This window comes from Penicillium solitum (assembly GCF_028829755.1).
Source record: "Penicillium solitum strain IBT 25940 chromosome Unknown utg000001l_segment0_segment0, whole genome shotgun sequence".
In the NCBI taxonomy this organism is placed as follows: Eukaryota; Fungi; Ascomycota; class Eurotiomycetes; order Eurotiales; family Aspergillaceae; genus Penicillium; species Penicillium solitum.
In genome coordinates this window covers 1,338,013-1,364,081 of record NW_027072121.1, presented here as the reverse complement: position 1 = coordinate 1,364,081, position 26,069 = coordinate 1,338,013, and the positions used below count along the sequence as shown (strand labels likewise).

Below are 26,069 nucleotides of genomic sequence, written 5' to 3'. Positions count from 1 at the left end.
GTGCTTCGGCACCGAGCTAATCACATCTGCAACCAGTCACTACCTTTGGTTGCAAGATGTCGCATTCATTTCCATCAGGATGCTCGCGCAAGAATAAAGAGGATGTGAACCGCCAGGTACACTCCTCTTCCCCGTTTTCAGACCCGTCCTGGACCTATAAGTCTACACAGGACGGACTAAAAACGAGGGAACATAAATATTGTCATACATATCTAGAGTTTGTAGAATTCGTAGAAATGTCAAGAAATATCCAAGTCAATAAATCTTTTCACATGTTTTCGACTTAAAAATGAGGAACAATAATTGGTCAAGCGCCACAGCCCTGGTAAAAGCGGAGAAACGGTAATTCCCCCCTGATAAGCCCCGATGTAACTGTGTCTGCTTACCCTCTTCTCCAATTGTTTTGATCAATTATCCCCAAGAGTTATGGAGAATTACTCTGAGTAGTCATGAAGAGATCGGGCGCCATGGTCGGCCCGAAGCCGACCAAGGCCTGTGGTGAGTCGGAGATGGCATTGGCATGGTGGAGAAGAGCTAACCAGTTGAAGTAAATTGCCGACGACTGAAGGTATAGACATAGTTACTTTCCAATATGCCAGCAACTAGGGACTCACATCAATCAGATGAAATGCGAAGTATCCGGACCTCCTCCATGTCGCCGTTGCCGTCACACTCGAGCAGCCTGTGTCTTCAAGCCTCGGGCCAATGTGAGCAAAGAATCACAATGGAAAATATAACCCGGGCACGGAGCTGACATGATATCCAGGCATCTGCCATGCATGAATTAATGGAGATGCAGCAAGATCAAGCTTTTGGTTCTCCGCCAGTGATCCCGGATCACCAGTCAATTCTGAACCGGCTGGCCAGGATCGAGTCTGCGCTCGGTATCACCGATGACTCCCAGGACCCCGAAGACGAAGTGAGTTTGTCTCATGGGCCTAGTCCCGATGAAGATATGGAAACTATACCACTACATGGTGTATGGACAGCGCTTGCGCATTTAAGAGTCATTACTCGCCCTCCTCCAGATGATAGTGTCTGGTCGCGATCCGCTGTTCAGCAGTTATGGAGCTCGTATGTACTGATTAAATCAAGATGTGATGGTCGATATCTGACAATGCCATAGCTTCTTGAAAAACCTCCCACTTCTTCACTTCCTAACGGACGATAGCGCATTCGCTTCTCCGACCCCTGTTCTGCTCGCTTCTGTGCTTTACATATCCGCTTTGCATCACCCGTTCGGTGGGCTGGCATCGTTGGACTCGGGCTATTTTGCCGCTATGTACAGTGCTATCGCTGAGCTTGTGACTCCGTCTCTGCACCCAAGTTCCCTGCAGGTATTAGAGCAGAAGGACGAAGAGCAAAATATATCCCCGCAAGCCAAAAGGGAGAAAGCATTCCATGACATCCTTGGGTTAATCATGGCTAGTTTGAGCTGCGAGGCTTACGTTGGTGCCACAGGCTCGTGGATTGCAATGGCATATCGTATTTGGCTTGATCATTGTCCAGCAGAGATGAATCCCACTACAAAAGACTGGCGTGCGTTGTTCTCCGGTCTTCAGGTAGGAACAGCTACCAAAGCCCCAAATCTGGATACTTTATTTACATTTCGCTTTAGGTCATTGATATTGAGCACGCCTCAATGCACATGTCCTATCCACTCCTCCCACGACATCCTGCAAATCCAACTATACAGCGGTTGGATAGCAGTCAAGGAAATGCCTTCCAGGGCCTTGCAGAAATGATGCACTTTGGACTGAGTCATTTTGTCGGGCGTGGACTGCCGAGCATATGGTCCTCTCTCAATGCAGATGACGCCGACATCGTGCCTACAGCTCGGTCACCATTTACTGAAAGTGACTCGCAGGTCATCCGGCATTGGGCACGGAAACTTGATGATTGGCTAGTACGGTATAATGGCTCATCCCGTGAGTGTCCACGAGCCTGAATACAATTCCCGGGACTGACTATGGCTAGAGCCCACTCCGTCTGATCGACAAGGTATTCTCATTTTGCTCCAGTATCACCTGCACAAACTATATGTGCTTTCGATCTATCATCCTGCTCGCGGATTTGATCTCAGCCCTGCGAACATTAGTTCTTTTGAGCGACATGAGTTGCTCGTTTCGGCTCGGGCGGTGTTGAGACTAAGACAAGATGATGCGAGCATATGGTCTAATTGGGACTTAGTTGTAAGTTCTGCCCTAGAGCCAGCAATACTCCTTTTTAACAAAATAGATGATCACATGGGCGGCCGTATTACTCCTTCAAGGTGTTGAAGATGGCATGACTCACCAAGATGGTATGACATATTTAACCCCCAAGCAGAATTATCAACCTCTTCTAATGCTCTATTTCAGATTTACACCTCATCCAAGCACATCTCCAAAGTCTAGAACGAAGAAACCAGTCTGCTGCAAGCATTCATACGGTTCTATTCCACCGACTCGAGTCTAGCATGCAAGCCATGCATACTCCGCCAGACACAAGCGTGGCATTAGCATTCCCACTCCCAAGCGCAGACGACTCATGGACTATATTTGACCAAGAAATAATGTCTCTTGCAAACCCGCCATGGTTATTCGATGAATCGACGCAGCTGCCACAGATCCAAAAAGCCTCTGCAGTGCACCAGTTACAGTCTGGACTCCCACCTTTCCAGTACGACACTACCATTCTACCATCTACATCCCAACACTTCGCACCACATACACAGTAGGGCCACACAGCGACAGGTTGTGGGTGTTCAAGGAGATCCCCGGTGAACTATCATCCACCCCGAAGAGGATCTAGTGGTGCACGAAGAGCCACTCCTTGATGTAATTTAGAAACATACTATATACACTTCAAATCACAGTTGATCAAAGGAACCAACTACAGCCTCCGAACACTAAACCTCAGCTTGAAAGTGTCCATCCCCTCATGGTAGTCTTTCATCGTCTTATCCGTCCCAGCCCACTTCTCCATCCGAGTCTCAACCTCCCATTTTGTCCCCGTTTCAGCACCAACCTGCTCCCAGAACTTCTTCCACGTCGCAGGGTCATGACGATAGTGCTTCCCAGCAGCCTCTTTATCACCAGGAGGCGGAGGGTTCACTAGACCAATCTGTCGCCCAATTAAAAGGGAGCCAGGTTTATCCTGGAGTAACCCGACAATCCGCTTCGCAACTAGGAGCTGCTGGTTCCAGTTGAAAAGATGGAAGAAGGAAGCAGCGTTCACAATATCAATCTTGTGGGTCAGGTTCTTGACTAGATCGGAATTATCGTCGAATATGTCCGCTACAATAAACTGGGCTTTGAGGTGATCGTGGTCATTGAAGAGATCGTATCCAATGTCATAGAAGTCTTGGCGCAAGTCTGAAGCATAGAGATTTTCAGAGGGGACGCCGTCGAAGACCTGAATTGGCATGTTAAATTTGCGTTCATTGCTCTGGACTCTGCATAAGCTCACTGGAGTCTTACCAATTGACGCAGCTCTTGCCCGACTGCACATCCGACATCAAGCAGCTTCTGGCCGGACTTGAGTCTATCCAGGATTTCAGGGTAGAGTGGTGACTGTGGGATACTCAAATCCAGGAACCGGAATGATCCAATACAAGGGTACGGGAACTGAGAATATTTATTAGTATCTTTGATCAATGATAGTCGATAGTCCCTTGGGGTGTGAAGATTCCGTAGTCATCAATTGCGTCTGATGGGCATTACACACGCGGGCATTGCAAGCCACAACACCTCTACAACGGATTATCGGTAAGAAATACTTACTACGGCGAATGCTCGATCTCTCTGGACCATTCCATCTTGATTAGCATGGGATCTCCCCTCATCGAATGGGAAATGACTCACTACTTTCTTCACATGGTCCACCACTTGTCCGGACGGAATTTTGCTGTACTTTTCTAGCAAAGTCTTTGCTGGTTCAGGAACTTCGATCAATTCCGGCTCATACCAGGCGAACTTGTGAGGATCGAAGCCGCCATCGAGGATGGATTTGAGATCGGACTCGGCTTTGGCCATGTTAGAGTAGAGGGCCGAGGTTTGTTTAGAGTAATTAGCGCCGGAAACCGCGCGGTGTTAGCAGCCGCGTAGTCGGTCTTAGAGAGTTAAATGTGGTGTGTCAAAACGGCGCGCCACTTCACGAATTGAAGAGATTTCTTGATTCTTGAAAAGCCTGGATAGCTAGTAGGATGCTACCATCTTACTCTATTGAATTTCGAGAGCTTCGGCATCGAATTGGTGGGGTAGACGGCTCGGTAGTTACTGCCTGAATCCAGCCGTATTTTAGACCGCTTTTAGGACTTTCTATACAGTGTATTGTAACCAAATTGGCATGGAATAACTAGAGCGCATAAAAATGAAGCTTTTGTACTCCATACAAATCCATGTATCTCCACCTTTTTCGGTGGTTTCAAGTCCAAAAAAAAATGACGCTTTTCATACCATGCAAATCCTCATATCTGAATGACGGCCATATAGATGTAAGTATATCTCACCCAAATATAGCTAGTTAGTAGTTTAAGACGTGGATGTTTGTGGCAATGATTGAGATTGTGGGCCGATTTTTATATGTACAATGGCCATCTGGCTATATACAATGAGGGCCAGCACTCCCTTTCTCCCAGCCGTATTGATATCATAATTAAAAAGTCTCACCATCCAACCCGTTTGTATGATAATTATAGTTCAGGCCTCCCCACCGGCCGCGCTGCTGCCGCCCGCCGCACTCGCTCGCCCGCATTGTCATTCATGGACGCGCGGCTATACCAAAGAATCAACGGTCAGTATCGTTCGCATAGATCCTGCCATGTGACATACCGTTCAATGTGGAATTTGACCAACCAGACAACGAACAATCCTGCCTGCTTTAGAAGCAGGTACAGGAGGGCAACACCTCCCACCTCCAGGGCAAGCAATGGGCCCTTCTCGGTGGCGACGTGGAGGAGCTCCACGAGGGCAGAGTCATCCTTGCCGCGGGGGTGGATTGGCACTGGTACGAAAAAGACGTGCCAGGAAGAGCCCAAAAAAGACGCTTGAAAAGAGGCGTGAACAGACGCTTGAGGAGAGACTTGAATAGACGCTTGAGGAGAGTTCAGACTAGCAATCAAAGTAAACGGACACCGAAGGCAGTAAAGAAATGATTAAAACTGGCATTTTGACAATATGTAGTTATACCAGAAAAATGATGAAAGAGGTGAAGTTCCGTGGGCTACGGGATTGCTTTATATACAGGGGAAGCAACGCCTCATAAGGAAGGCGCGAGCCTACAATATGATATAATACCTTAATCGAGTAAGTACATCCATCACCTAAGTAAGGCAGAGCAATAGTATAGTGCTAGATGTAGCAATATCCATAAATCATAGATCGAAGCCAGTCAGCGAGTCTTATCCCCGGGGCCCTCTCTTTATATAATCCCATCTTTTGCAATCCGCCCATAGCTTGGTGGTGCATCAATCATATCAAACGGATTCTCGAAGCTGCCACCAACAAGCCCCCATAGTGCGACTCGTGTGATCCGGTGCCTAGCAAGTTTGCTTATTTCTTCGCGATACTGTTCTTTTAGTAATCTCCTATCTTCTTTAAAGACGTCAAAGCCTCGAGCTCCGCAACAGCATCCACACTCAAAGGTACAATGTCCAACTCCAAGACCACGTGTAGGATCAATCGTACGGTTAAGACAACACCCACATCCACGAGCACAGCATCCACGCCGGCTAGCACAATCTTCAACAAGCACGCGGTGCATATACCATTTAGGATGGGACCGCCATAGCTCAAACGCTTCTAGCTGATACCCATCTAATAGACAGGAATGGTAGCACCACCACTGTTGCTCTAAGAACCAGTATTTGGCATTCAAAGCGTCAAGTCTGTCTTTCGCATCTTTGTTCAAGGTAGCTCCCTCTTTAATAGATAGCTCTTCTTGAACAACTTCCCGGAGGTCTTCCTCTATAAAGAGAAGCTTATGCGAGATAAAAGGAGGCTTAGTGTTAAATCTTTCAACTTGGCTCCAGTATTGGCCCAAGCGATATCTTTGGAGAGTATTAATCTCTCCAGATTGTTCGAGGTCGACTTCTTCGGAGGTCTTATCACCAACCAACTTTGCACCCATTGGTTTTTTTGATTCTTTTGGTTCTTTTGATTCTTTTGGTTCTTTTGGCTTTTTCTTTTTTGCTTGAACTTCGCGTAATTTGCGACGGTGGAAAGAAAATGGCATCTTGGATATTCGGGAATGCTTCTCGAGGGTTTATGTTTGGTCTAATAAAAAGTTTTCCATAGTGATGTCAGGTTACAACTCTCGAGATCCGGTACCTACTTAGGTAAAAGGTTGGGTGATGATTTAATCCTGTAGTAGCCTCCTCAACCTTGGAAGTAATTAGACTTCCACTATCTCGAGAAGACTTAATGATGACTAGCTTAAGTGGAGTTGGGCTGAAACAATATAAAAGAATAGCCACGAAAGTCAATGCTAGCATGGCATGGTACTTGGTAGGTATTATTAGCAAGGTATATGTATGTAGATATCTTAAATAAGCCCAAAAGATACATCTAGATTCTTCAAAAACAAAGCCATGTGCATATTCCCCTACAAATTAATGATAGCAACCCAAGAAACCTTCGAATTCAAGTCATATCTACTACATAATCCCTGTACAACTCAATCTAGTCCATATTGTCTGCCATAAGCAGTCTGCCCAAGCAATTATCTTCTACAAAATGCACAGAACACTGGTCTTGCGAATTCACATTCTAAGATGCTCTTTGTGTTTCCGGCGATGTAAATTATTGTTAAGAAACAAACAAGAGTCTCCTGCAAACTAATCAAACGTGAAGATATATATATGAGGCCTCTGGCATAGGTTCTGGTATATTTCATTTTCTTTTCTTTCCTTTCCACCTTTCATATATCAGGCATGCTCGCCCCTAGACATATATAATTCCACTATCCAAGCACAGACATTGTGCTTCCAGTATAGGGAGTCAAGAGCTATATAGATATAGTATAACATCCAAGTGACTCTTTGATAATGTTAGTTGCAATCAAGCCAATTCACGACCCATAATCCATCAACGCCCGAGCTAACCCGCTATGTCGATAGTTCACATGGTTTCGAAAGATCGGTCTTCGAACCAGAAATGGAATGGTTCTACTGGATCTGGCGTACCATTCGCGCAGTAGACGAGGAATAATGCAACGAGGATATCCATCATTTCAATTGGATGGGATGCGTAGCGCGGAACACCATGTCATGCGTACCCGCCAACACGTCGAAGCGACAGACAAAAGTGTTGCATTTTATGTCTTTTACAAGAAGTTTGTGAGAATTACATAACCTACTTTCGAGGTTAAACTAACATAAACTGGTTAGCTCCCGTACCGTGCACACCTCGATGCGCCCTTCCGGTTCTAATAGTGATTCCGACTCTCCGCAATCTCAAGTACAGCCTAGAGCCCTTCGGATAGCTAGTTTCCACGGGTAGCCCTAGTTATTAGCTTCTACAACAATCACATTTCTACTCTCAAGCGACTATATACCTAGATATATCCGTTTTAGACCCCATTCTAGTAGTAATTATAGGTTGACTTCCGATCCAGGGGCCCCGCGTCTCAGTTTATATAATATCATCCTCGTACAGTTTTCTCTTTGTCTATGTAGTTATAGACGGTCGATACTATTATACGGGGGATTTACATCTTGAGATTCCTACCTAGATACATTCAAACAGTTGGATGTATATTTAATGGATAGTACCGGTATGAAACTATGGTGTAGAACACATAGTAGAAAAAAGTAAAAATGTCTCAAAGAGTTTCATTCTACCCATCAGTTACCCGTGGACATCACCTGTTTGATCGTCAACCACAATACTTCATATCTAGTAGCATCAGAAGTAAACCTCAGTACCCAAATCCATGTCTGACAACGGAAACGTTAGTGAGCCATGATTACCTACCTCTATCCCCATCTAACACTGTTCATATATTCCAGTACACCTGCGTTCCCGCCATCAAATGGCTAATCAGAAACATCCGCAACGACGGCGTCGAAGGAGACGGAATCGCCACCTGGAACGCAATCCTGAATCTGCGATTCCCATCTACACAAGGCTTCTCCATTCGCCCATACATCCACTGCGCCGTACGTGGAAACCTAGGCTGGGTTGAGCTTCAACTTTCCCATTTGAAAGACGGCCGTCAGAACCCAGTTCTTGTGCTGTACTATCAGCGCGCTGATAGGCAGGATGACAACCAATGGGAAAATGGACAAAGAGAACTGGAGCTGTATCTTGCTTTTCGGTATCGTCATTTCACAGAAGATACGGGCCCTATCTATGGCATCCTTGCGATTGGTGCCAAGTTGAAGATCTTCGAGTATGATAATCCCTCCCGCAGTATCGAGCGGTTTGTTCCGCCTTGGGATTTGGAGCGTCATGATGAGCAGGTTTGGAATATGCTCAGGAAAATCAATAGGGACCATACCGGTGGTGGTAGCTATGACAAGACAGGTATCAAGACTGAGTCGGGTGGACAGGGGAATGAGAGGTTGGAAATTTTCTGTTGAGGGAGACTCACGGGGTTTCATGCAGCAAGTCAAAGACTCTAGATTTAGCTCTCGCTTCAGCAGGGATTTGAAATTCTCGAAATGGGGAGGTATGGATAGCATGGGGATGCTGCGTTGATGGTTGATGGGGACTGTGCAGCAGAAAATGAGCGTGATGCCCATAGCAATATTCGATGAAGACTGGCAACCACATGATATCCATCGATTCATGGGCTCAGAGGGCTGAATTCAGTATCCCAAAATCATTTATGTTTATCATAGTTTTCTTATATTTTCAATTCGAAACGCTCGAGAAGTTCTGGCACTGTTGAGACTCTTGAATTCATGGGGTATAGTGTAACAAAGTCGCTCATAATATCATACAAAATAGGTGATTAATGGTAAAGGTCCATAATAACCACCCAAAGCAAATTACAGCAATGCGTGTGGAGACCCGTTAACACGATCAATCGAGAGAAATCGTGTTTTCACCAAGCTCATGAGGGGACATAGCCCTCGGCGAGGTTTTCGATAAGCCCGGAGAATCCACGGCCAAGGATGAAGGCGACATAGATAAGCGTGGGAACGGCTCGGTTTGGTTGTCGGACAATCGACGGCTTGATGACTCGCTGAAGGTCCGTTTCGGGGTATTAAATTGATCTTGTGATCGGATACTTGGACTAGTGGATATCGCGGTAGGCTAAATAAGTAATTTGGTTAGTTTCTTCTTCATCGAGGCTGGAAGGTGAAAAATCTCATACTTTATCACCACCAACCGGGTCAAGGCCTCGACTTAACGCCAGCTCGTGTGCAGCAAGTCGTCGTCTCGCTATATCCGCTTCCTCTTCCAATGCGGCGCGCTGCTCTTCTGTCTTCAAGTCTGCCATTGACGGTGTGTCGACACTTTGAGCAATGGCGGCGTCATTGTAGCTAGGCGATCGCTTTGGGGAGCGTTTCTTCTTGCGTTTTGCCTTTTTGGAGGATGCGGCGCCTAGACTGGACGCCGATGCAGACTGTATAATTTCGGATTTCGCCCCAGACTGATCATCTGATTCCAAGCCCGTTCCCCGGCGCCCGAAAGCAAGCGCAAACTCATCATCAAGGGGAACTGCATCTTCCTCCTCATCGCTAGGGAATAGATCCCCGCGCGAGCTAAGTGAGTTGTCCGTCCCGCGGGAAGATTGCGTGGCACTGCGATTCCTCCCATTAGGGGTGGGGGAAAATGGACCTCCATCGTCATCATCATCATCCATAGCTTCCATTAGCGGCTCATCTTCGTGCGCATAGTGCCGGGCGCCGGGGTGTTCTTGGAGATCAGCAGCCGAAGGCCGATACTTGACTCCCCTTGCACCGAATCTCCACGGAAAGCGCTCGAGGAAGCCAAGAAGAGAAGAACTGGGAATCACAGTCGGGTCGTCCCGGTTGTCCGGAAGGTGCGCGGTGCTCCTTCGCCTAGTGTTGCGTGTCCCGTAGCTCATCCTCCTGGGCCGACGCGGCTGGTCAGCAGCTCCGCGCGCCAGCCCGCTGCCAGCAAGGAGGCGGTCAAGTTCTCCAGTACCCCATCCAATTAAGCCATCATCTCCTTCTTCATTGGCCCAGTCGTCGTAGAAATCAAAGTTGGCTTCGGTTTGGCCGCGTCGTCGCCGCCTTAGGTGGTCTTCTCGGCTCGAGAGGCAAGGTGCTGTACATGCAGCCACGCAGTTTCCAATGGAGTCAAAACACGGGGATATGTAGTTGTGGGAGAAAGTATAAAGCCCCTCTTGCGCGGTTTCGTTGGCGGTCTCAAGGTTATGGGAGATCTGATTGATCCGTTGTCGGATGCGGGGGTCGCGCGGTCGCATCATCTTGAGCAACGGTGTCGATCAATAGACACTGCTAATGATGGATCTCGTGTGATTTGCTCCACCAGCTGTCGCCGGCGACATTGGAAAAGGTACGGAGGTAAGCAGGGGCAAGTGAAGTAGCAAGACGACCTCGGGGATCCCAACGATGGATGTCATTCCTTGCTGAGTCAGCGCGGGTAATTTTGGGGGAAATTTGGGTTTGATGAAGATGCGTTGAAGAGGGAGAGGCATTGAGGGAGTTTAGAGAAAACATTTTCTCTATTCCCAAGATGGTTTACTATGTTCGATTTCTGAAAACCCCCAGGATTCAGCAACAGAAAGGGTCCATTTATCTCTCCGCTCTTATCTGCATCACAACTGATCTGGGAGACTCTTTTCTCGCTGAAGATGTTGATTTGATGCTGATAGCTGAGAATTCCTCTGGGGTTACGTTTCAGAAAAAGACAAAATGGAATGCCAGTAATCGCGAACTTGCTATTACTCTGGGCCCTCTCCCATCCAATCTGGCCCAGCAGTCTATGGTGTTGACGGTCAAAGTGCCGCACCCACCAGGATACTCTATACCCCAGTATCCCCCCATACCATTAGTGGTTGCTGCAACAAGTGCTACATTTGGACCTCAGTCAGCACCAGCCGAAAAGCTGGTTCAACGGCACATTCAATACAGCGGCCGCGAAGCATTGCCCATAAAAATCTGGGAAGAGACAGGAAATAGCATTGCTCGGCACATATGGTAAGCCATTGTTCTGCTTACCTTTCGCTTTCCCCCTCGATATGCTAAACAGGGATATTCTTAGGGATGCGGGCCTCGCAACAGTTACATATCTTCACATGATCTGTGAGAACATAAAGAAGAAGAACAAAGGCACTGAACCTAAAATACCAGCTTTGAAACGAGTCCTATCCAACGCCCACAACACACCTCTTCAGGTAGTTGAACTAGGGGCAGGATGTGGGATAGCGGGAATTGCATTGGCATCAATGCTCTCCAACTGTTCAGTCTTACTCACGGACCTCCCCGAGGTTGAGGACATAATAACACGCAATATTAATGCTGCCCAACTCGCGGCCATGTCCAGCCTTCACTATCAAAACCTTGACTGGGATGACCCACCGGATGAGCTCTGCCCTCAGCCCATTGAGCTCATTCTTGTTTCTGATTGTACATACAATGCAGACAGTTTGCCAGCGCTAGTCTCTACGCTCGACCGATTGGTTCGGACATCCCCAGAGGCAATCATTTTGGTGGCCTTGAAGAGACGACATGACAGCGAAACGGCGTTTTTCGACTTGATGCAGTCAGCGGGATTTATGGTGGTGCAGGACAGCGTTGAGATCCCCTCACAACACGATGATGTGGATGAGATTGAGTTTTACTGCTACAGCCGACCAACTGGGGAATGATAGCATATAACATTGGACCCGGGGATAAAACGAACAATTACATAGGACAATCCCCTTGGCCGAAAGAAAACATAAATCCCTACAGCTAACAATAAAATAATGACATCTAAGCTTGGAAAAAAGCAATCTGGTTTGTCTACAATTGCCGTGGTTGAAGGGTCTCGTAGATGCTCCAATCACGACAATGCGGTTTTTGCCACGAAAATTCATCATATAATTCTTCCAATTTAGGATGTACAATCTGCATTTGGCCGCCGAAAGGGTCTATACTGTAAACCGGAGGGGACATGTTGGAACCGTAGTATACACTGACTAGTATGAAGTCGAGGATATAAAACAAACATCTATACCAGCATGACAAGAAAGACATAGCCACTTGACGGGCATCTCATTGGCATAATATTTCATATCCTTGGTGCGTATATTCCCAAGGCATTTTTCCTGATATCTTTTCGGTGTTTTCTTTCCTTCTGGAACTGTAAAACTACGCATCCACAAAATGAACCATGGTGGATCAGTTCCGCCTTTTTACGATGGACCCAAAAGGTGTTCGGGACCAGTTACAAACTAGCAAAATTCAGCAGGTGGATATGTAGTTATTTTGACGTCAAACTGAAGTCACGGAAGAAATGCTCACGGCGTAAATTGTTAGGAGCCTCAACGGGTTGGACACAGCTCTTCTTCTGATGCCTACATATGGGATAATCTGCCTTTGCAGTTGACTGAATTCATTTGGAACTTATACTGACCAGTCCTCGGAACTGTTCCCGGTGTAAAATTCCGGGTTGGATAAAGTTTATGAAGCCTCCAGTGGTTGGTGAGCCATGGGCAGCTTTTCCTTTTTATATAACAGGACTAATATACTCGTCGAGGACATTGAAAAGACACTATCATTATTCCCATCACTGGGGTATATTGGAATTCACTAAATTATGTGAAAATGAGAGCCGTTCTGCATTTTGTAAATGATCATATCTTAGAGGGTTCGTTATCCCATCATTCAACAGCATAACTTTCGAAGGGAATATGCCCCTTCGTCTACAAGAACCAAGTTTGTACCGGACCAAGTATGGCTGGCTGAGCTCTACAGGAATAGCACGAATTTCCCCGTGATTGAACTAGGTAGGTATTGGATTGGATGTAGAGACCACTCCTAAAAGGCTAATTGGAAATGGCAAAAACCATGGATGATCATTTCCTGGTCTGTGCACGGAGGTGGAAAGTGTGGAATCAAAGGTGCGTCATTATGGGTTCTCGCCCAAGGGCCCATTTTCCTCGAAGAGCTTGATCCCAGTGCCCAGTCCTGCCCAGTTCTGGTTGTGATAGGGCATCTTTAGGGCATCTTTTTCTCGGCATTGTGCATTACTGTCACCTGCAAGGATATCACATACTTATATATATGTAGGTGCACTAAAAATATAAAGTTCCCGGTAGTACAGAGTATAGAGTACCAATAATACGGCCACGTATGTAGCTAGATGTACGGAGTACCTGGATTGAAGGCCAAATGTTCATCAAACAGGGATATACTCCCGAGGTCTGATCAAGGGCAAATCAGAGACTACACACACACCGCTACCATTGCATCCAGCAATTCCGAGAGCTGGAGATTGACTCCTGCATCATGCAGTCACACCTAGGACAGGAAGAGCTATAGCAGAGGGAATAATAATGGATGCCTAAAGGCTCCGAAATAATCGCGCATGATTATCCAAAAGAGTAATAGAACGAAAGTGAGAGAGACGAGACAGCTGGGCAGAATGGAACTGGTAAGTAGAACCCTTTCTCCGGGCTGAGTAAGCACCGCTTTTTTGTTTCCCCACGAAGGGCTCCGTCATCTCTTCAGGGCTCTCTACAGGGCTCTTTTTTTCAACATCTCCCCTTTCTATTTGGGTTCTACAGCTTATTATTTAGGTGAGTCTTTTATTTGCAAGTTAACTTGATTTGGATGTCCGTGTGTGACCCCGTGCGGTATTTTATTTCCCCCCCAATGGTCGTGTGCCCTAAGCCTCGCTCACTGCCCCCCCAAAAAGAAAAATTTCTCAAATCCAAAAAAAACTCTCTCCCTTCCTTCTCATCCGTCCTTTTTTTTCTCTCATAGTTATCATAGCACCTGGATCATACCGGGCTTGCTAACCACTTTATCTACCCTTAGATCTCTTTGGTCCTTTAGGTCCACCCTGCAGACCCTGCCTTTGGAATCCCCAAAGGCGATTTGGTCACCACGGCTCCAGTAGCCTCCCTTCTGGTTCTTAGCCAAATTGTCTCCACTCAACGTCTCCGCGACACTCTTAACAACATTCCACCTCCTGGTCCTCTCTGAACTCTCGTCCGGTGCGCCTTTTTTCGTCCCGTTGACGACCCCGGAGATTATTCCCCCGTTCTCTGAGCTGCCGCATAGGACTTCTTTCAAGGTTCTTCCTCTTCAGGGGGAAGGGTCTAGGAGGCTTGGTCCAGTCAACTACGGTTGTGACACTTTTCGTCCTCCCTAACGCGCAGTCGCCTGCCGGTTTAAAAACCTCTTATTATCTCTCTATTTTCTATTCAAATTGTGCTGAGTCGCAGCGGCATGGTTATGGCACCGACTGCGTGTGTATCGACTGCTGAAGTATGCACCTTCAGAAAAGACTATACCAATAGTCTGGACCATCTCGGTCTCGTCAGCAGTCATGGCGGGGACAACAATTTGTTGCAATCATCGTTGACTGCCAAGGAACTTGTTTTGGATGTGCTGAAGAAGCGGGCGGCGGAGGTGGATGTGGATCACTGTGGTCCTGGTGAGGAGGACCCCTTCTACGTGGCGGATATGGGTGATGTGTACCGCCAGCATATGCGCTGGAAGATGAATTTGGGCCGTGTGAAGCCCTTCTATGGTAGGCATCTCTCTGCCACTGGATCGCCCACTCTGGAGCCCTGCTAACGAACATTCAACAGCTGTCAAGTGTAACCCGGACCCGGAAGTCCTCCGGCTCATGGCCCAGCTTGGAAACGGTTTCGACTGTGCCTCCAAGTCGGAGATCGAAATGGCCCTTCAGACGGGCATTGATCCTAGCCGCATTATCTATGCCCAGCCTTGCAAGACCAAGTCTTACTTGCGCTATGCTGCCGAGGTCGGCGTCAAGCAGATGACCTTCGACAATGCCGATGAGCTGTACAAGATCAAGGCTACCTTCCCTGAGGCGGAACTTTACCTTCGCATCTTGACCGATGACTCGACCAGCCTGTGCCGGCTGAGCATGAAGTTCGGTGCTTCCATGGACCAGGCTCGTCCCTTGCTTGAATTGGCTTATAAATTGGACCTCAAGGTCGTTGGTGTGAGTTTCCACGTCGGATCTGGCGCCGAGGATCCCGGAGCTTTCCTCAAGGCTGTGCAGGATGCGCGCTTGGTCTTCGATCACGCGGAAGAAATCGGCCACGAACTCCACACTCTGGATGTTGGCGGCGGCTTCTGCCAGGACACATTTGAGAAATTCGCGGGCATGCTGGGCGAAGCCGTGGACACTTATTTCCCGCCGAACATTCGTGTGATCGCCGAGCCCGGTCGCTACTATGTAGCCACTGCCTATACTCTCGCCGCCAACGTCATTGCGCGGCGTGACATTCCGGATCCCGATGATCCCTCTCGCGATGCTTTCATGTTGTATCTGAACGACGGCGTCTATGGCAACTTTTCGAACATCATCTTCGATCACCAGCATCCCGTCGCTCAGGTTCTGACCTGCGCCTCGGACGGCTCCCAGCCCGGTTCTCCGAACTCTGCGACTTCGGAGGACATCACTTACTCTATCTGGGGACCTACCTGCGATGGCATCGATGTTATAAGTGAGCGTATTTCCTTGCCTGGTCTGCTGAACACCGGCGACTGGCTCTACTTCGAGGAGATGGGAGCCTACACCAAGTGCAGTGCTACCCGTTTCAATGGCTTCTCTGACAACCACGAGGTGATCTATATCTCGAGTGAGCCTGGTGCCTCTGCTTTGCTCAACTACTAGTGTGGAATTTGTTTTGCTTGGTAATCTTTTACAATTGTTTTTGTTTGGAATAACTTCTTGTTCGGTGACCTGTACCCTTCGGGGCCCGTCTAATAGTTATAGTATCTATCGTGCGTTCTCGCTACACATGCGATCGTGTTTTTCGCCCACTAGATTCTAAATTAGGATAGAGCTCATCTTGTTTGCACCAATGTCCCTTGACTAGATACCTTTTGGCATCTGTTGTCTAATGCTTTGCTCTATGGTTATCGTTACTTATTTCGGGCACAAAATATGAAACGTCTTGTTGCTTGGTTACAGGTGTATCATGCTCTATCATCACATTTATAAGGTATCACGAGAAATAAACGACATCACGGCATCTATGAACAGGAGTCCATCAAAGATCTAGACCAGGCGCTCCACACTCAACTCCACACCCTCTCCCTCACCCGCCTGGATCAGTCCACCAGCTTCAAGCTTCTTCTTCCACTTGGCCGACTCGTATCGAGCCAGAATCAATGTGATACGGGCAATGACAGCCGGGTCTGCAGATTCCGCAACGACAGTGGAAGGAGTGCTTGTCCAGCGCCCAAACGCCCAGTTGAGAATATAATACTGCACCCCAGCGGTCTCGACCTTCTCTCTCGCATTCAAATTATCCGATGACTCCACCGGAAGATCCTGGTTCGAGCAGCGAACAATTCCCTTGATGCGATACACTTCCTCACGGGGCGCCAAAGAGAGGAACCGCTCGAGAGCAGCAACATCCAACGTCTTTCCCCCAACATCAGACTTCAACAAAACAGACAGAACCTCCACCTCAGACTGATGATCATGCTGATGTTCATTTTCATGTCCATGTCCATGGTCTCCAGTAACCACATCCTCAGACTCCTTAAACAAAGCCCCATCAATCCCAAGCATAACATCCATATCAACGCGACCCTTATTCGACTTAACCCAAGGTGTCTCAACCTCCAAATCCCCAACGCGATCAAGACAAACATCAAACCGCTCCGGCAAATCCTCCCACTTATTAAAAACAATCAAATCCGTATACTTCGCCTGGATCTTGGCCGTGTACGAAGTATCCTCATACCCCTCCCAGTTCTCGACATCGATAACGCTAATAACACCATCGAGAACGAAGTGTCCGCCCTCTTCGCGCGCAAGCCGATTCACCTCCATCGCGAGCGTTGCGGGGAACGCGCTGCCGCTGGTCTCGATCACGATGCGGTCGGGTTGCACTTCGTTGCGGAGTTGTTCTAGTGCGTCGCTGAGTTGCCCGACGAGGTTGCAGCAGATGCAGCCGTTGAGCATTTCGCGCACGCCGCTGATGGATTGTGTGGAGGCTAGTTGGGAGTCCACGGCGACATCGCCGAATTCGTTTTTGAGGAGGGCGAGCTTGTAGGTCTTTGGGAGTTGGGGGATTAGGTTGAGGAGGATGGTTGTTTTCCCTGAGCCTAGGAAGCCTGTCACGATTGTTATGGGGATTGGCGCCATTTTTGTGGTGGTTGGCGGCTGTGTTGGTGTTTGAGGTTATTGTATGTTGGCGGCATAGGCGGCATCAGGCTATCGCGAATCACCCGATGGAGGGGTAGCCCTAGTTTAGGAGCCCTAATTACCGGTTTGGGGTTGTAGATGTATGGGTTTCGACTTGAACTTTAAAAGTAGTTTTTGTTTCTTCCCCGAAGGGAAAGTAATATTACGATTATCTTCGTTTTTGATCTAAACATGCCGCTAAATGAGACGGGGATGGTAAGTAAATACGGTACATCCGAGAAGTGCAGGCCTGAAAATGGCAACGAGCACTAAACAAACTACTTAGAATGAACCGGAATTCGAGCATTTGCCTCAATATCTGCTACATCAGGCTATATTTCGATATTGGCGCTATCCTGTGACCCCCAGCCATGGCCATGATGTCGTCATCATACCAGGAAATAATCCCGGCGGTATTATGTAGATGTTTACTCCCTCATTCCAAGCCGGAGTTGATTCGTATCCCAGGTAGCATGGAAAGCTTACGTGTGATGCAACTAACGTACCTAGTCCCATACCGTGTGGCTTCCGCATGGTGATCTCAGTGGTTGCACTGTTTATTCATGAGTCAAGAAATAGGCTGACCACATGCACTACCTAGGCACTTGGGTAACACTGAGGCAACCCATGGAGGTGGCTTGGAAAACGCTGACAAGACTACCCATCAAAAGGAAGTTCCGTTCTCAAACATCTACATTCGTTCATGTAGATACAAAAGAAATGAAGCTACCCCAGTCATCTTCCCAACATGACAAGCTGCGTAAGTTCCCTTTAAGTTGGGACTCACTTCCAGATACTGGTGTATATATACAGCCCATCGGCCCTTTCGAAAACAACAAAGCCATCGTACTCTCTCTCTACCACTCTCTTATAACATCATAATCTATTGACATGGCGCTTAAATACCCCTCAAGATGCATGGCGAATGAAAGAGCTGAGATTGAGTGGACAAAGAAACCGTGGAGACCAGGTATGCTTTATATACATCATGAGCTATGAAGACCGGCAGGCCTACAGTAATCTAGTTCTGGATAACCTTGATATAATCAGCCTATGCACAAGATATCCTAGGAAAGAGCAGTTACCAAAACCCAAACCCAACAATCAGATGATATCGCAAGTATCAGTGTCTCGAGACGGAGAGACTCTTCGACCCCGTTGTTCCTTTAGTCCGTCTATCGCTCGCTCTATTCCATGATCGATTCTCATACTCAGACCGCTCGCGACGGGAGTGGCGTGCCGGTGCACCACGGCGGGTAACTACCGAGTGGTCTGTGGACTGCTGGTTGTGTTCTTGGTCGGATTCGGCAGACCGATTCATACTTCCGGATCGGGAGCGCATTGTATATGATGGAGTTGAAGAAAATGGGGGTTTGAGTTGATTGTTGTTTAAGTTGAGCGGTAATGGGTGAAGTAGAGGTCTTGTCTTTCTTCTCTTATACAGAGTGGCGGCGGTGGCACACTTGATCCGAACATTGATATTTACTTCACTGTGAACGCATCTTGATGCAATATACAGGGCCACTCGAGGAAGTCTTTTATTGACTCATTGGTATTGGTTGATATGTTTTGAATACATATGGATGGCTTGATATATTCATGATTCTACTAGAATAAGTACCATGACCAGCAACCAAACCCACCAAAAAATAAATTATTGTCCCAATGAAACTGGATATTTACATTTCGAATTCTCCTCTCATTATCCCTTTGCATTAATTATCTCCTTACGTCGGAGGTTATGTAAATCACAGGCAAAAAGAGGTGAAGGATAAACTTTCCCCTGGACCTCGGCCCAGCAGAAGAAACCGAATTGACTGCGGTGAGGGGGAGATTTCGGACCTCGTCAAGACTTTGATTATATTTCAGATATATCTTTCAATATCACCATTCTATAGTCCCAGTCCCTTGGTACCCTCGCTCGTATTGGGTTAGCTGGATACCTTAAATTGCACTGCAGAGGTTCCACTATGTCGGGTTCCAAGATTACCTGCTACTTCGATATCGTCAGCCCCTTCGCATATATTGCGTTTCATGTGCTGCAGGTATATATTCTAGCAATCCTGACGAGAAATTAGCTATCTAACATGATTTTAGAATTCACCCGCCTTTGCGAAATGTGAAATCACATATGTTCCAATTCTCCTCGGAGGTTTGATGAATGCGTGTGGCAACAGCCCTCCAATCAACATCAAAAGTGAGTGAATTAATATGAGGATGCAGATTACAAAGACAAAAGCTTATATGTGTATTTCCCATCTAGATAAGAAAGAATACTTGGGCCAGCAGCGAGTGCGATGGGCCAAATACTTCTCAGTCCCGATCATGGAGGGATTCCCTAAAGGCTTCCCCTTCCGTACACTATCTGTGCAACGCGCGCTGTGCGCAATCTCCCAGAAATCACCAGAAAAGCTCGCTCCAGTGATTGGGGCGTTATTCCACGCGGTCTGGGTTGAAGGCAACACAACCATCGGAGAACCCGATGGCTTCGTCCCCGTGCTCGAGAGTGTGCTTGGAAAGCAAGAGACGCTTGAGATTATGTCTGCTGTAAGTTCGCTACAGTACTACTAGGCATTCCAGCTAGTTCCGTAGACATACGACCGCAAGGACCAAGCTAATTTGTCCCCCTAGATGAACCATCCGGACATCAAGGCTCTTCTGACTGCGAATACGACTCGTTCTTTTGACTCGGGTGCTTTCGGACTGCCTTGGTTTGAATGCACGAACACCAAGGGCGAGACCGAGGGCTTCTGGGGTATCGATCATTTGGGGCAAGTGGCTGACTTCCTGGGTTTGGATCGCGCGCTCGATAGAGGATTCAGGGCGGCTCTCTAGGATCTGGGTAGTATCAATAGTATCAATTTGGATCGAGTCTCGTGTATTATAAAGTGCATTGTGAAATTTACCACTCTAAAGGTTTCGGTTTTGCGACGTCTTATTATACATGTTAAGTAATGAGCGAGGATCCTGTCCCCCTAGAGAAGATATGCGATCGGCGGAACCTGGGATATCCAACAAGCCACCAAAGACAAACGATTCTAGACCTCCAGTCAATGGAGACTAGATCCCAAAACGCCAAGAATGAGCTGTCATTTGTCTACTTCGTTTGTAGTGGGTGCTTATTGCTCATATGTTTCTCTCGTAGGAAGTCGCAAATCTGTTCGTTGCTCATATTATCGATGCATTCGCGCTCCTCCTGGGAAAGATCTAAACACAACAGCTTCGTCAACAACCGAGTCATGTATGCTGCGGGGGGAACACATGGGAAGCAAAGAACATACTTTCAGATACCGGCTCCTCAACTTCCTCAACTTCCTTGGCTCCACCCGAAATGGAGCGAATGTGACCCTGAACAGTCCGTAACGCTCCCTGCGCAGCAGGTAATGCACCCTCCATTATAGTATCCTTGGCGGCGACAAACTTCTCTTGGGCGGCCGAGCTAACGGAATTCCCAAACTCCGACATGGAGCCACCAGGAGCCATCGAGTCGAATTGGTGTGTCACGCCCGTGAGAACACCTTCCTGTTCATCGGCTTTATGGAAAGCAGCATTATTCATCTCCACCTCGTTTTCGGACTGCCTCCGTTGTTCGAGCGCGACATTGGAATCCAGGTACAATGAGTCGCTGGAGGCGTTTGGGCTCATGGTAATGTGTTTCGCTTGCTTGGAGTGGGAGTAGTTTTCGGATTCCGAGAATGACATGGGCGCGGGGAATAATGGAGTGGAATTATAAGCTGTAATGATAATGGTAAAGGCGTAGGGCTGAGCCTGACGTAGGGCTGATTTCGGGTGATCTGTTCGGATCGAGTATTGGGATCGGGAGGGTATAACACTACTGTAGAGAATATGGAGATTGATGACGACTCTTCTCGGTAGGCAGCAGTAAATTGTTTTTGAGTGATTGACCTTGAGGTAATTGAACTTGTTTCACTGGACTTTCGGCCAAGATGTTGATCGTTCCTATCCATGACGTCACGAGGTTCCACTTTAAAGTGATGCTGCGTTCATCGATGGCAACGATGCTCTCACTTGACTTTGAAGTAAATTTATTTTTAAAGTTAGTTTTATGAGATATTGCTACGAAAACGGCTAACTATATGGTTCCTGACTGAATGAATCGTTCTCATGGATTGGTATCTGAATAGTTCAATTTAGTAATGGGCTACGCACTTTGTACATGCGATCATCTTCAAGACCCAACTAGTTATAAATCGCAGCCTGAAGGCCAGGAATGATCTCGAGATCCTTCGGCTTATAGGTATACTTCCCCTCACTGGAAATCTTGACATCACGATTTCTTCGCTGCTGCTGCGTTTGTCGAACAGTAACCCATTGCTCGGTCGTGAGGTGCTGCCCAAGTTCGGTGAACGCATTGGTTGTCAAACCAAGCCTTTGGAGAAGGGGGCTGTTCTGAATAGGATCAAGGACAACGTGGTTGTTGGGGCTATATTCATTAGACTCTGAACACTCCATATGCGGCATACTCGAAAGAACTTACCGAGCAAAGTACAACACTCCCAATCGATCAATATGGGCCTGGTCAGCAGGTGGTGCATGCACCCGATGAATACTCGACTTAATCAAACCACCAGTGAGCGCGGTTAAGGCATCGCATGTGTTGATAGTGATTGTCCCATCTTGGGGCTTGACCCACTTCCATTGACCCTCCGAATTGAGAATCTGAAGTGCAGCTACCGGTTGCCGGAACAGAAGAGTAACTGTTCCCAAGTCTGTGTGACCGGGACTGTAAAGCTCGCCGACCTTCTTGTTATCTTCGGCGCTACGGGCCGCATAATGCATATAGCGCAGATGGTCCTCGCCCTTGACATCGTATTGGTGGTCGCGGACCAGCTGATCTTCATCCGGCAATTCAAGCAGGATTGCGAAGAGGCGGAGAAGCTTCTCAACGACTTCGGTGTGGCATTTCTATAGTTTTGGTTAGCTAAAGGGACGGAAAACGATGATAAAACAGGGAACGTACGCGACTGAAAGCTTCAATCTCTTTAATATTGTCGGCGAGGACAGAAGGCTGGGGTCGCTCGTGGTAACCGTCAAACTTTGGGAGATTGTACACCTGGACATTATCCTTGACGCCATTTCCTAGGCTGAGTTAGGACGCGTTAGTATTTAGTAAATTTGTCTCCGGAAGCGATCTGTTTCTTACATTCGGTGTCCTGCAGGACGATAAGAGTTGTATTCACCCCTTTCAAGGTCACTGGCGCTGTAGAACTTGAGCTTCTCTTCAAGTGGCAGAGCATAGAACTCCCGCCCTAGAGCGAACTGGTTGTTGATCTCTTCTTGACTGATGTTGAAGTTCTTCACATAGAAGAATCCTATTTCCAAACTCTGATTAACACTAAACCTAAAGACCAAGTCCAATTAAAGTGCAGCTTGGGGGTGGTCTCGTATAGATCCTGGGCTTGGCATAAAGCGCAAGAACGTATCGACTCACCAACATTCCTAACAGCATGATCGAGTTGCTTGACAAGATCTTCCTTTCCTCCCGGCTGTTCATACTGGCTCAGGTCCAGTGTGATAAGTTCGGCCCAGTCAACTAATCCACCGGTGAGCTGGTCAGCAACACGAAAAACAACAATAAATCAAACATCACTCACGGTCTTCCTTGGTCACAGGAACCTGGTCATATTTCTCAATGTATTTGTTTGGCATCTTGAATAATGTATAAGTTTACGAGAGGCGATTGCTGGATATCTGCAGCGACTTCAAGTTGCTCGTTACCACAACAACACCTCCTTAGGAAGGCCAAGCCGTATATAAGTCCATTCGTACTTAATTCCGATCGTATACCCCGCATCAGATAATCGGAGGGATTTGTCAAGAGCACGCAATAAATTCGTCCGATGAGGCCTAAGATAACGGGTAGTTTTTGGCTTTCGTGTGGTAGGCCGGGGTACGCGCACGCCATCATGCTTAAACATGTCGCCTCCGCCGGCGCATCAAAGAAAACAGCAAATGTGCTAGCTTCGGTTTCACACCTCCTTTCGTCTCGTGAGAAGCTAATTTTGGCGATCTAGATTTGCTGAAAAGGCGATGGTGACAGCGGGTGGGGGAATTAGTTAACATCATGGCTAGTTGCTTTGTTTTATATGCCGAGATGCTATAGCAAGGCATCATCCTATAAGAAGTGATGGTGATGGTCTATAATTCAATGCGTTTTGTCTTTTGCACATTTGGGAACAGCGTCGGACGTTCGCCGAGCCTTTCTAATGTCTGACCTAAAGCAAAAGGCTGGGAGACTGTCCCCCTTGGGGCTTCTCAAAGAGGTGTTTAATTGGTACCCATCCTCTTATCCTGCTGAGGAGAGAAAGTGAGTAGATCAATGTTTAGGAATATATCCGTGCGGGTATACTTACGTTTGTAGATTATTGTTCAAGTTGGACTTGTCAATTCTGATATTTGCTTGTCTCTGCTGTAAGTACAGTATTCAAATGAGCATCTGAGAAAAATTACTAACGAACCTAGTCTTTGTCAAGTATTTGGGTAAGCCTATTTCCGCTTTGATTTCCTTTTGACTCGATGCCAATACATCACAGACCAGACCAACATCAGCAATGCGTATGTCAGTGGACTGAAAGAAGACTTCGGCCTCTACGGCAATGAGCTCAACTACTTCAACGTCTGCTACTTTACATCATATGTGCTCTTCCAAATCCCCGGATTGCTGCTCATGTCCCGCCCAAAGTTGTGAGTCTCAGTGAAAGACCTCCGCACTAGTAGCAAGCCACTGACAGATTTCATAGAGCTCGCTGGTTGTTGCCTACCCTTGAAGTTCTCTGGGGTATTTGCACATTCGCCCAAAGTCGTGTCACAAACGTACACCAGCTCTATGCTCTTCGTTTCTTGGTTGGAATGCTAGAAGCGCCTGTGTTTGCAGGAACTCATTTTATTCTTGGTACGTTGAACAAATACGTATGGTCGTGTGGAACTGCACACTAACCATAATAAAGGTTCATGGTACACGGGTCCCGAACTCTTCAAACGAGCTGGAACATGGTTCATCTGTAACCCGCTCGGTACCATGGTTAGTGGATACCTACAAGCAGCTGCTTATACCAACCTCTCCGGTGTTGGTGGTATGCCAGGGTGGAGATGGCTGTTCATCATCGACGGCATATTTACCATCCCCGTGGCCTTGATCGGATTCTTTATCTTCCCCGGTATTCCTGGATCACCCAAACCATTCTATATGACGGACCGCGATGTTGCACTGGCCAAGGAAAGAACCACGAGAGCCAAAATTCGCCAGCCTGGCAAGATGAGTCTCGATGTCTTCAAGAGGACTTTTAAGAGATGGCATATCTGGGTGTTTATCAGTTGCTACGCGTAAGTTTCGCAAGTGTTTACCCTTGGTGCAGTAAATATGCTAACGTCAGTTTTAGATGCATGATCATCTGCTCCTACCCAAGCAGTTATATGAGTCTATGGCTCAAAGCAGAGGGATACTCCGTTACTCAAATCAACCAGCTGCCGACTGCCACTTACGCGGTGAATATTGTGGCCTCCTGGTTGGGAACGACATTAGCTGCAATCTATCCGGAATGGATTATTTATACCATTGCATCGGCATGCTGTCTATTCTCGACATTATGCATGATAATTTGGAACATTCCTACAGGGCTAAAGTAAGATACCATGTTAATCAGTCATCATATCGAGTCTATGTTGCTAACAACTCTCTTTAAAGATTCGTTGCCTGGTATGTCTTCGGAATGGCTGGATGCTTGAGTCCAATTCTATACTCCACCATCAATATAATAGTGAGAGACGATGCCGAGGAGCGCGCTCTCATCATGGTATGTCCATTTCCTTTCCCTGTGATAACAAGAACATACACTGATTATCTCCTTTCTCACGCTATAGGGCTCCATGATGACATTTGGCTATTCTTTCAACATCTGGGTTCCTTTGCTGGCATACCCAACTGCCGGCCCCGACGGTGCACCTAGATGGCGGAAGGGATGGCCAATATCATTCGTCTTTTTCTTCCTCCTGTGGGCTGGCTTCGTAGCTTCTGTTTACATATGGCGAAGGTAAGCTCCCGTGGGTAGATATTCATGGATATCTAACTGACATCTCATTCTAGGGAGCAAAAGAGGGAAGCTTTAGCGTCCCCCCAGGAAAGTAGTGACGAGGAAACGGACACCGTGATAGTTGATGGGACCCCGGCATTGAAGAACTGAATCAAACTTTTGTAGATGGTTTGTGATTAAATGCTATCTAAACACCTCGGATATATACTAATAAATGGCTTATCCTTTGGTCTAAGTAATTTCGTTATTCAAACTGAAGCTCTGGATACACGTAGTTTACTCGACAGGAAAGGCCTGGCAACGAAATCTACCTCGCGGTATAGTAGGGCCTTAGGTGCTGATTTCTAATGGCCTTTCCATTATAGGTAAGTGGAAGAGAAGATGATTCCATTGCTATTGAGCTGCTGTCCCATTGTGGGCACCATAGTCACGTTAGTCATGTTGGACAATGATTTGGGAACTCGAGAGGTACCCGACGGTATGTATGTTTTCACCTGGCCGGGTCACTGAGGATTCCTTTGAGATGGCCATTTTCGTTCTCGCCATTATGGCCATTGCCAGCCTTTTGAAGCTGACCACTCGTAGTCTCCCCAGCGTAACGTGCTCGAACCTACCACTTGGATCAGCTTCTCCATTCATATAGTTTTGAGCCCCAAGTCTCACCTCTGTCCATTGCCGTTCAACATCACGACGGAGCTCTTAGAAGTCTTGT

The 26,069-nt window shown here is 47.3% G+C and overlaps 13 protein-coding genes across 13 annotated transcripts, besides 2 other annotated features; 6 read left to right on the top strand and 7 right to left on the bottom strand.

Annotated features, from left to right (window-relative positions):
- Window positions 1-449: 449 nt before the first annotated feature.
- On the top strand, window positions 450-2,719 carry N7455_000548 (uncharacterized protein; the record flags this gene model as incomplete). Its single annotated transcript, XM_065603825.1, has 9 exons — window positions 450-498; window positions 549-568; window positions 624-707; window positions 767-1,074; window positions 1,127-1,562; window positions 1,619-1,928; window positions 1,978-2,192; window positions 2,239-2,302; window positions 2,361-2,719. The coding sequence occupies 9 exons, from the start codon at window positions 450-452 to the stop codon at window positions 2,717-2,719; spliced, it is 1,845 nt and encodes a 614-aa protein (XP_065462316.1).
- A 155-nt stretch (window positions 2,720-2,874) lies between these two features.
- N7455_000547 (uncharacterized protein) lies at window positions 2,875-4,016 on the bottom strand (the record flags this gene model as incomplete). The annotated part of the gene is made up of 4 exons (XM_040952468.2): window positions 2,875-3,396; window positions 3,462-3,608; window positions 3,765-3,785; window positions 3,846-4,016. 4 exons carry the CDS (start codon window positions 4,014-4,016, stop codon window positions 2,875-2,877), a joined length of 861 nt encoding a protein of 286 aa, XP_040817248.2.
- Window positions 4,017-4,280: 264 nt separating this feature from the next.
- Window positions 4,281-4,301: a sequence feature (Short protein (N7455_000546, KAJ5877081.1) was converted to a misc_feature.).
- Window positions 4,302-4,439: 138 nt separating this feature from the next.
- Window positions 4,440-4,454: a sequence feature (Short protein (N7455_000546, KAJ5877081.1) was converted to a misc_feature.).
- A 221-nt stretch (window positions 4,455-4,675) lies between these two features.
- N7455_000545 (uncharacterized protein) lies at window positions 4,676-6,111 on the bottom strand (the record flags this gene model as incomplete). Its single annotated transcript, XM_065603824.1, has 3 exons — window positions 4,676-4,757; window positions 4,815-4,986; window positions 5,688-6,111. 3 exons carry the CDS (start codon window positions 6,109-6,111, stop codon window positions 4,676-4,678), a joined length of 678 nt encoding a protein of 225 aa, XP_065462315.1.
- Window positions 6,112-7,914: 1,803 nt separating this feature from the next.
- Window positions 7,915-8,563, top strand: N7455_000544 (uncharacterized protein; the record flags this gene model as incomplete). The annotated part of the gene is made up of 2 exons (XM_040952314.1): window positions 7,915-7,932; window positions 7,991-8,563. The coding sequence occupies 2 exons, from the start codon at window positions 7,915-7,917 to the stop codon at window positions 8,561-8,563; spliced, it is 591 nt and encodes a 196-aa protein (XP_040817339.1).
- A 445-nt stretch (window positions 8,564-9,008) lies between these two features.
- N7455_000543 (uncharacterized protein) lies at window positions 9,009-10,386 on the bottom strand (the record flags this gene model as incomplete). The annotated part of the gene is made up of 2 exons (XM_040952442.2): window positions 9,009-9,242; window positions 9,304-10,386. 2 exons carry the CDS (start codon window positions 10,384-10,386, stop codon window positions 9,009-9,011), a joined length of 1,317 nt encoding a protein of 438 aa, XP_040817484.1.
- A 269-nt stretch (window positions 10,387-10,655) lies between these two features.
- On the top strand, window positions 10,656-11,790 carry N7455_000542 (protein N-lysine methyltransferase family protein; the record flags this gene model as incomplete). The annotated part of the gene is made up of 2 exons (XM_040952393.2): window positions 10,656-11,119; window positions 11,184-11,790. The coding sequence occupies 2 exons, from the start codon at window positions 10,656-10,658 to the stop codon at window positions 11,788-11,790; spliced, it is 1,071 nt and encodes a 356-aa protein (XP_040817108.2).
- A 2,062-nt stretch (window positions 11,791-13,852) lies between these two features.
- Window positions 13,853-15,853, top strand: N7455_000541 (type III PLP-dependent enzyme). The gene is made up of 2 exons (XM_040952080.2): window positions 13,853-14,663; window positions 14,725-15,853. Exons 1-2 carry the CDS (start codon window positions 14,360-14,362, stop codon window positions 15,780-15,782), a joined length of 1,362 nt encoding a protein of 453 aa, XP_040817112.2. The 5' UTR covers window positions 13,853-14,359; the 3' UTR covers window positions 15,783-15,853.
- Window positions 15,854-16,169: 316 nt separating this feature from the next.
- Window positions 16,170-17,267, bottom strand: N7455_000540 (CobW-like GTP-binding protein; the record flags this gene model as incomplete). Its single annotated transcript, XM_040952169.2, has 1 exon — window positions 16,170-17,267. The coding sequence occupies one exon, from the start codon at window positions 17,265-17,267 to the stop codon at window positions 16,170-16,172; it is 1,098 nt and encodes a 365-aa protein (XP_040817303.1).
- A 1,162-nt stretch (window positions 17,268-18,429) lies between these two features.
- N7455_000539 (uncharacterized protein) lies at window positions 18,430-18,648 on the bottom strand (the record flags this gene model as incomplete). Its single annotated transcript, XM_065603823.1, has 1 exon — window positions 18,430-18,648. The coding sequence occupies one exon, from the start codon at window positions 18,646-18,648 to the stop codon at window positions 18,430-18,432; it is 219 nt and encodes a 72-aa protein (XP_065462314.1).
- A 628-nt stretch (window positions 18,649-19,276) lies between these two features.
- Window positions 19,277-20,159, top strand: N7455_000538 (putative 2-hydroxychromene-2-carboxylate isomerase; the record flags this gene model as incomplete). The annotated part of the gene is made up of 4 exons (XM_040952454.2): window positions 19,277-19,351; window positions 19,404-19,503; window positions 19,570-19,853; window positions 19,938-20,159. The coding sequence occupies 4 exons, from the start codon at window positions 19,277-19,279 to the stop codon at window positions 20,139-20,141; spliced, it is 663 nt and encodes a 220-aa protein (XP_040817103.1). The 3' UTR covers window positions 20,142-20,159.
- Window positions 20,160-20,403: 244 nt separating this feature from the next.
- On the bottom strand, window positions 20,404-21,008 carry N7455_000537 (uncharacterized protein; the record flags this gene model as incomplete). Its single annotated transcript, XM_040952398.2, has 2 exons — window positions 20,404-20,513; window positions 20,588-21,008. The coding sequence occupies 2 exons, from the start codon at window positions 21,006-21,008 to the stop codon at window positions 20,404-20,406; spliced, it is 531 nt and encodes a 176-aa protein (XP_040817417.2).
- Window positions 21,009-21,506: 498 nt separating this feature from the next.
- N7455_000536 (uncharacterized protein) lies at window positions 21,507-22,976 on the bottom strand (the record flags this gene model as incomplete). Its single annotated transcript, XM_040952368.2, has 6 exons — window positions 21,507-21,750; window positions 21,805-22,232; window positions 22,288-22,411; window positions 22,471-22,639; window positions 22,759-22,860; window positions 22,922-22,976. 6 exons carry the CDS (start codon window positions 22,974-22,976, stop codon window positions 21,507-21,509), a joined length of 1,122 nt encoding a protein of 373 aa, XP_040817411.2.
- Window positions 22,977-23,533: 557 nt separating this feature from the next.
- N7455_000535 (uncharacterized protein) lies at window positions 23,534-25,507 on the top strand (the record flags this gene model as incomplete). Its single annotated transcript, XM_040952248.2, has 10 exons — window positions 23,534-23,634; window positions 23,689-23,738; window positions 23,790-23,807; window positions 23,861-24,011; window positions 24,068-24,219; window positions 24,275-24,650; window positions 24,707-24,949; window positions 25,012-25,120; window positions 25,188-25,357; window positions 25,411-25,507. 10 exons carry the CDS (start codon window positions 23,534-23,536, stop codon window positions 25,505-25,507), a joined length of 1,467 nt encoding a protein of 488 aa, XP_040817356.2.
- Window positions 25,508-26,069: the final 562 nt, after the last annotated feature.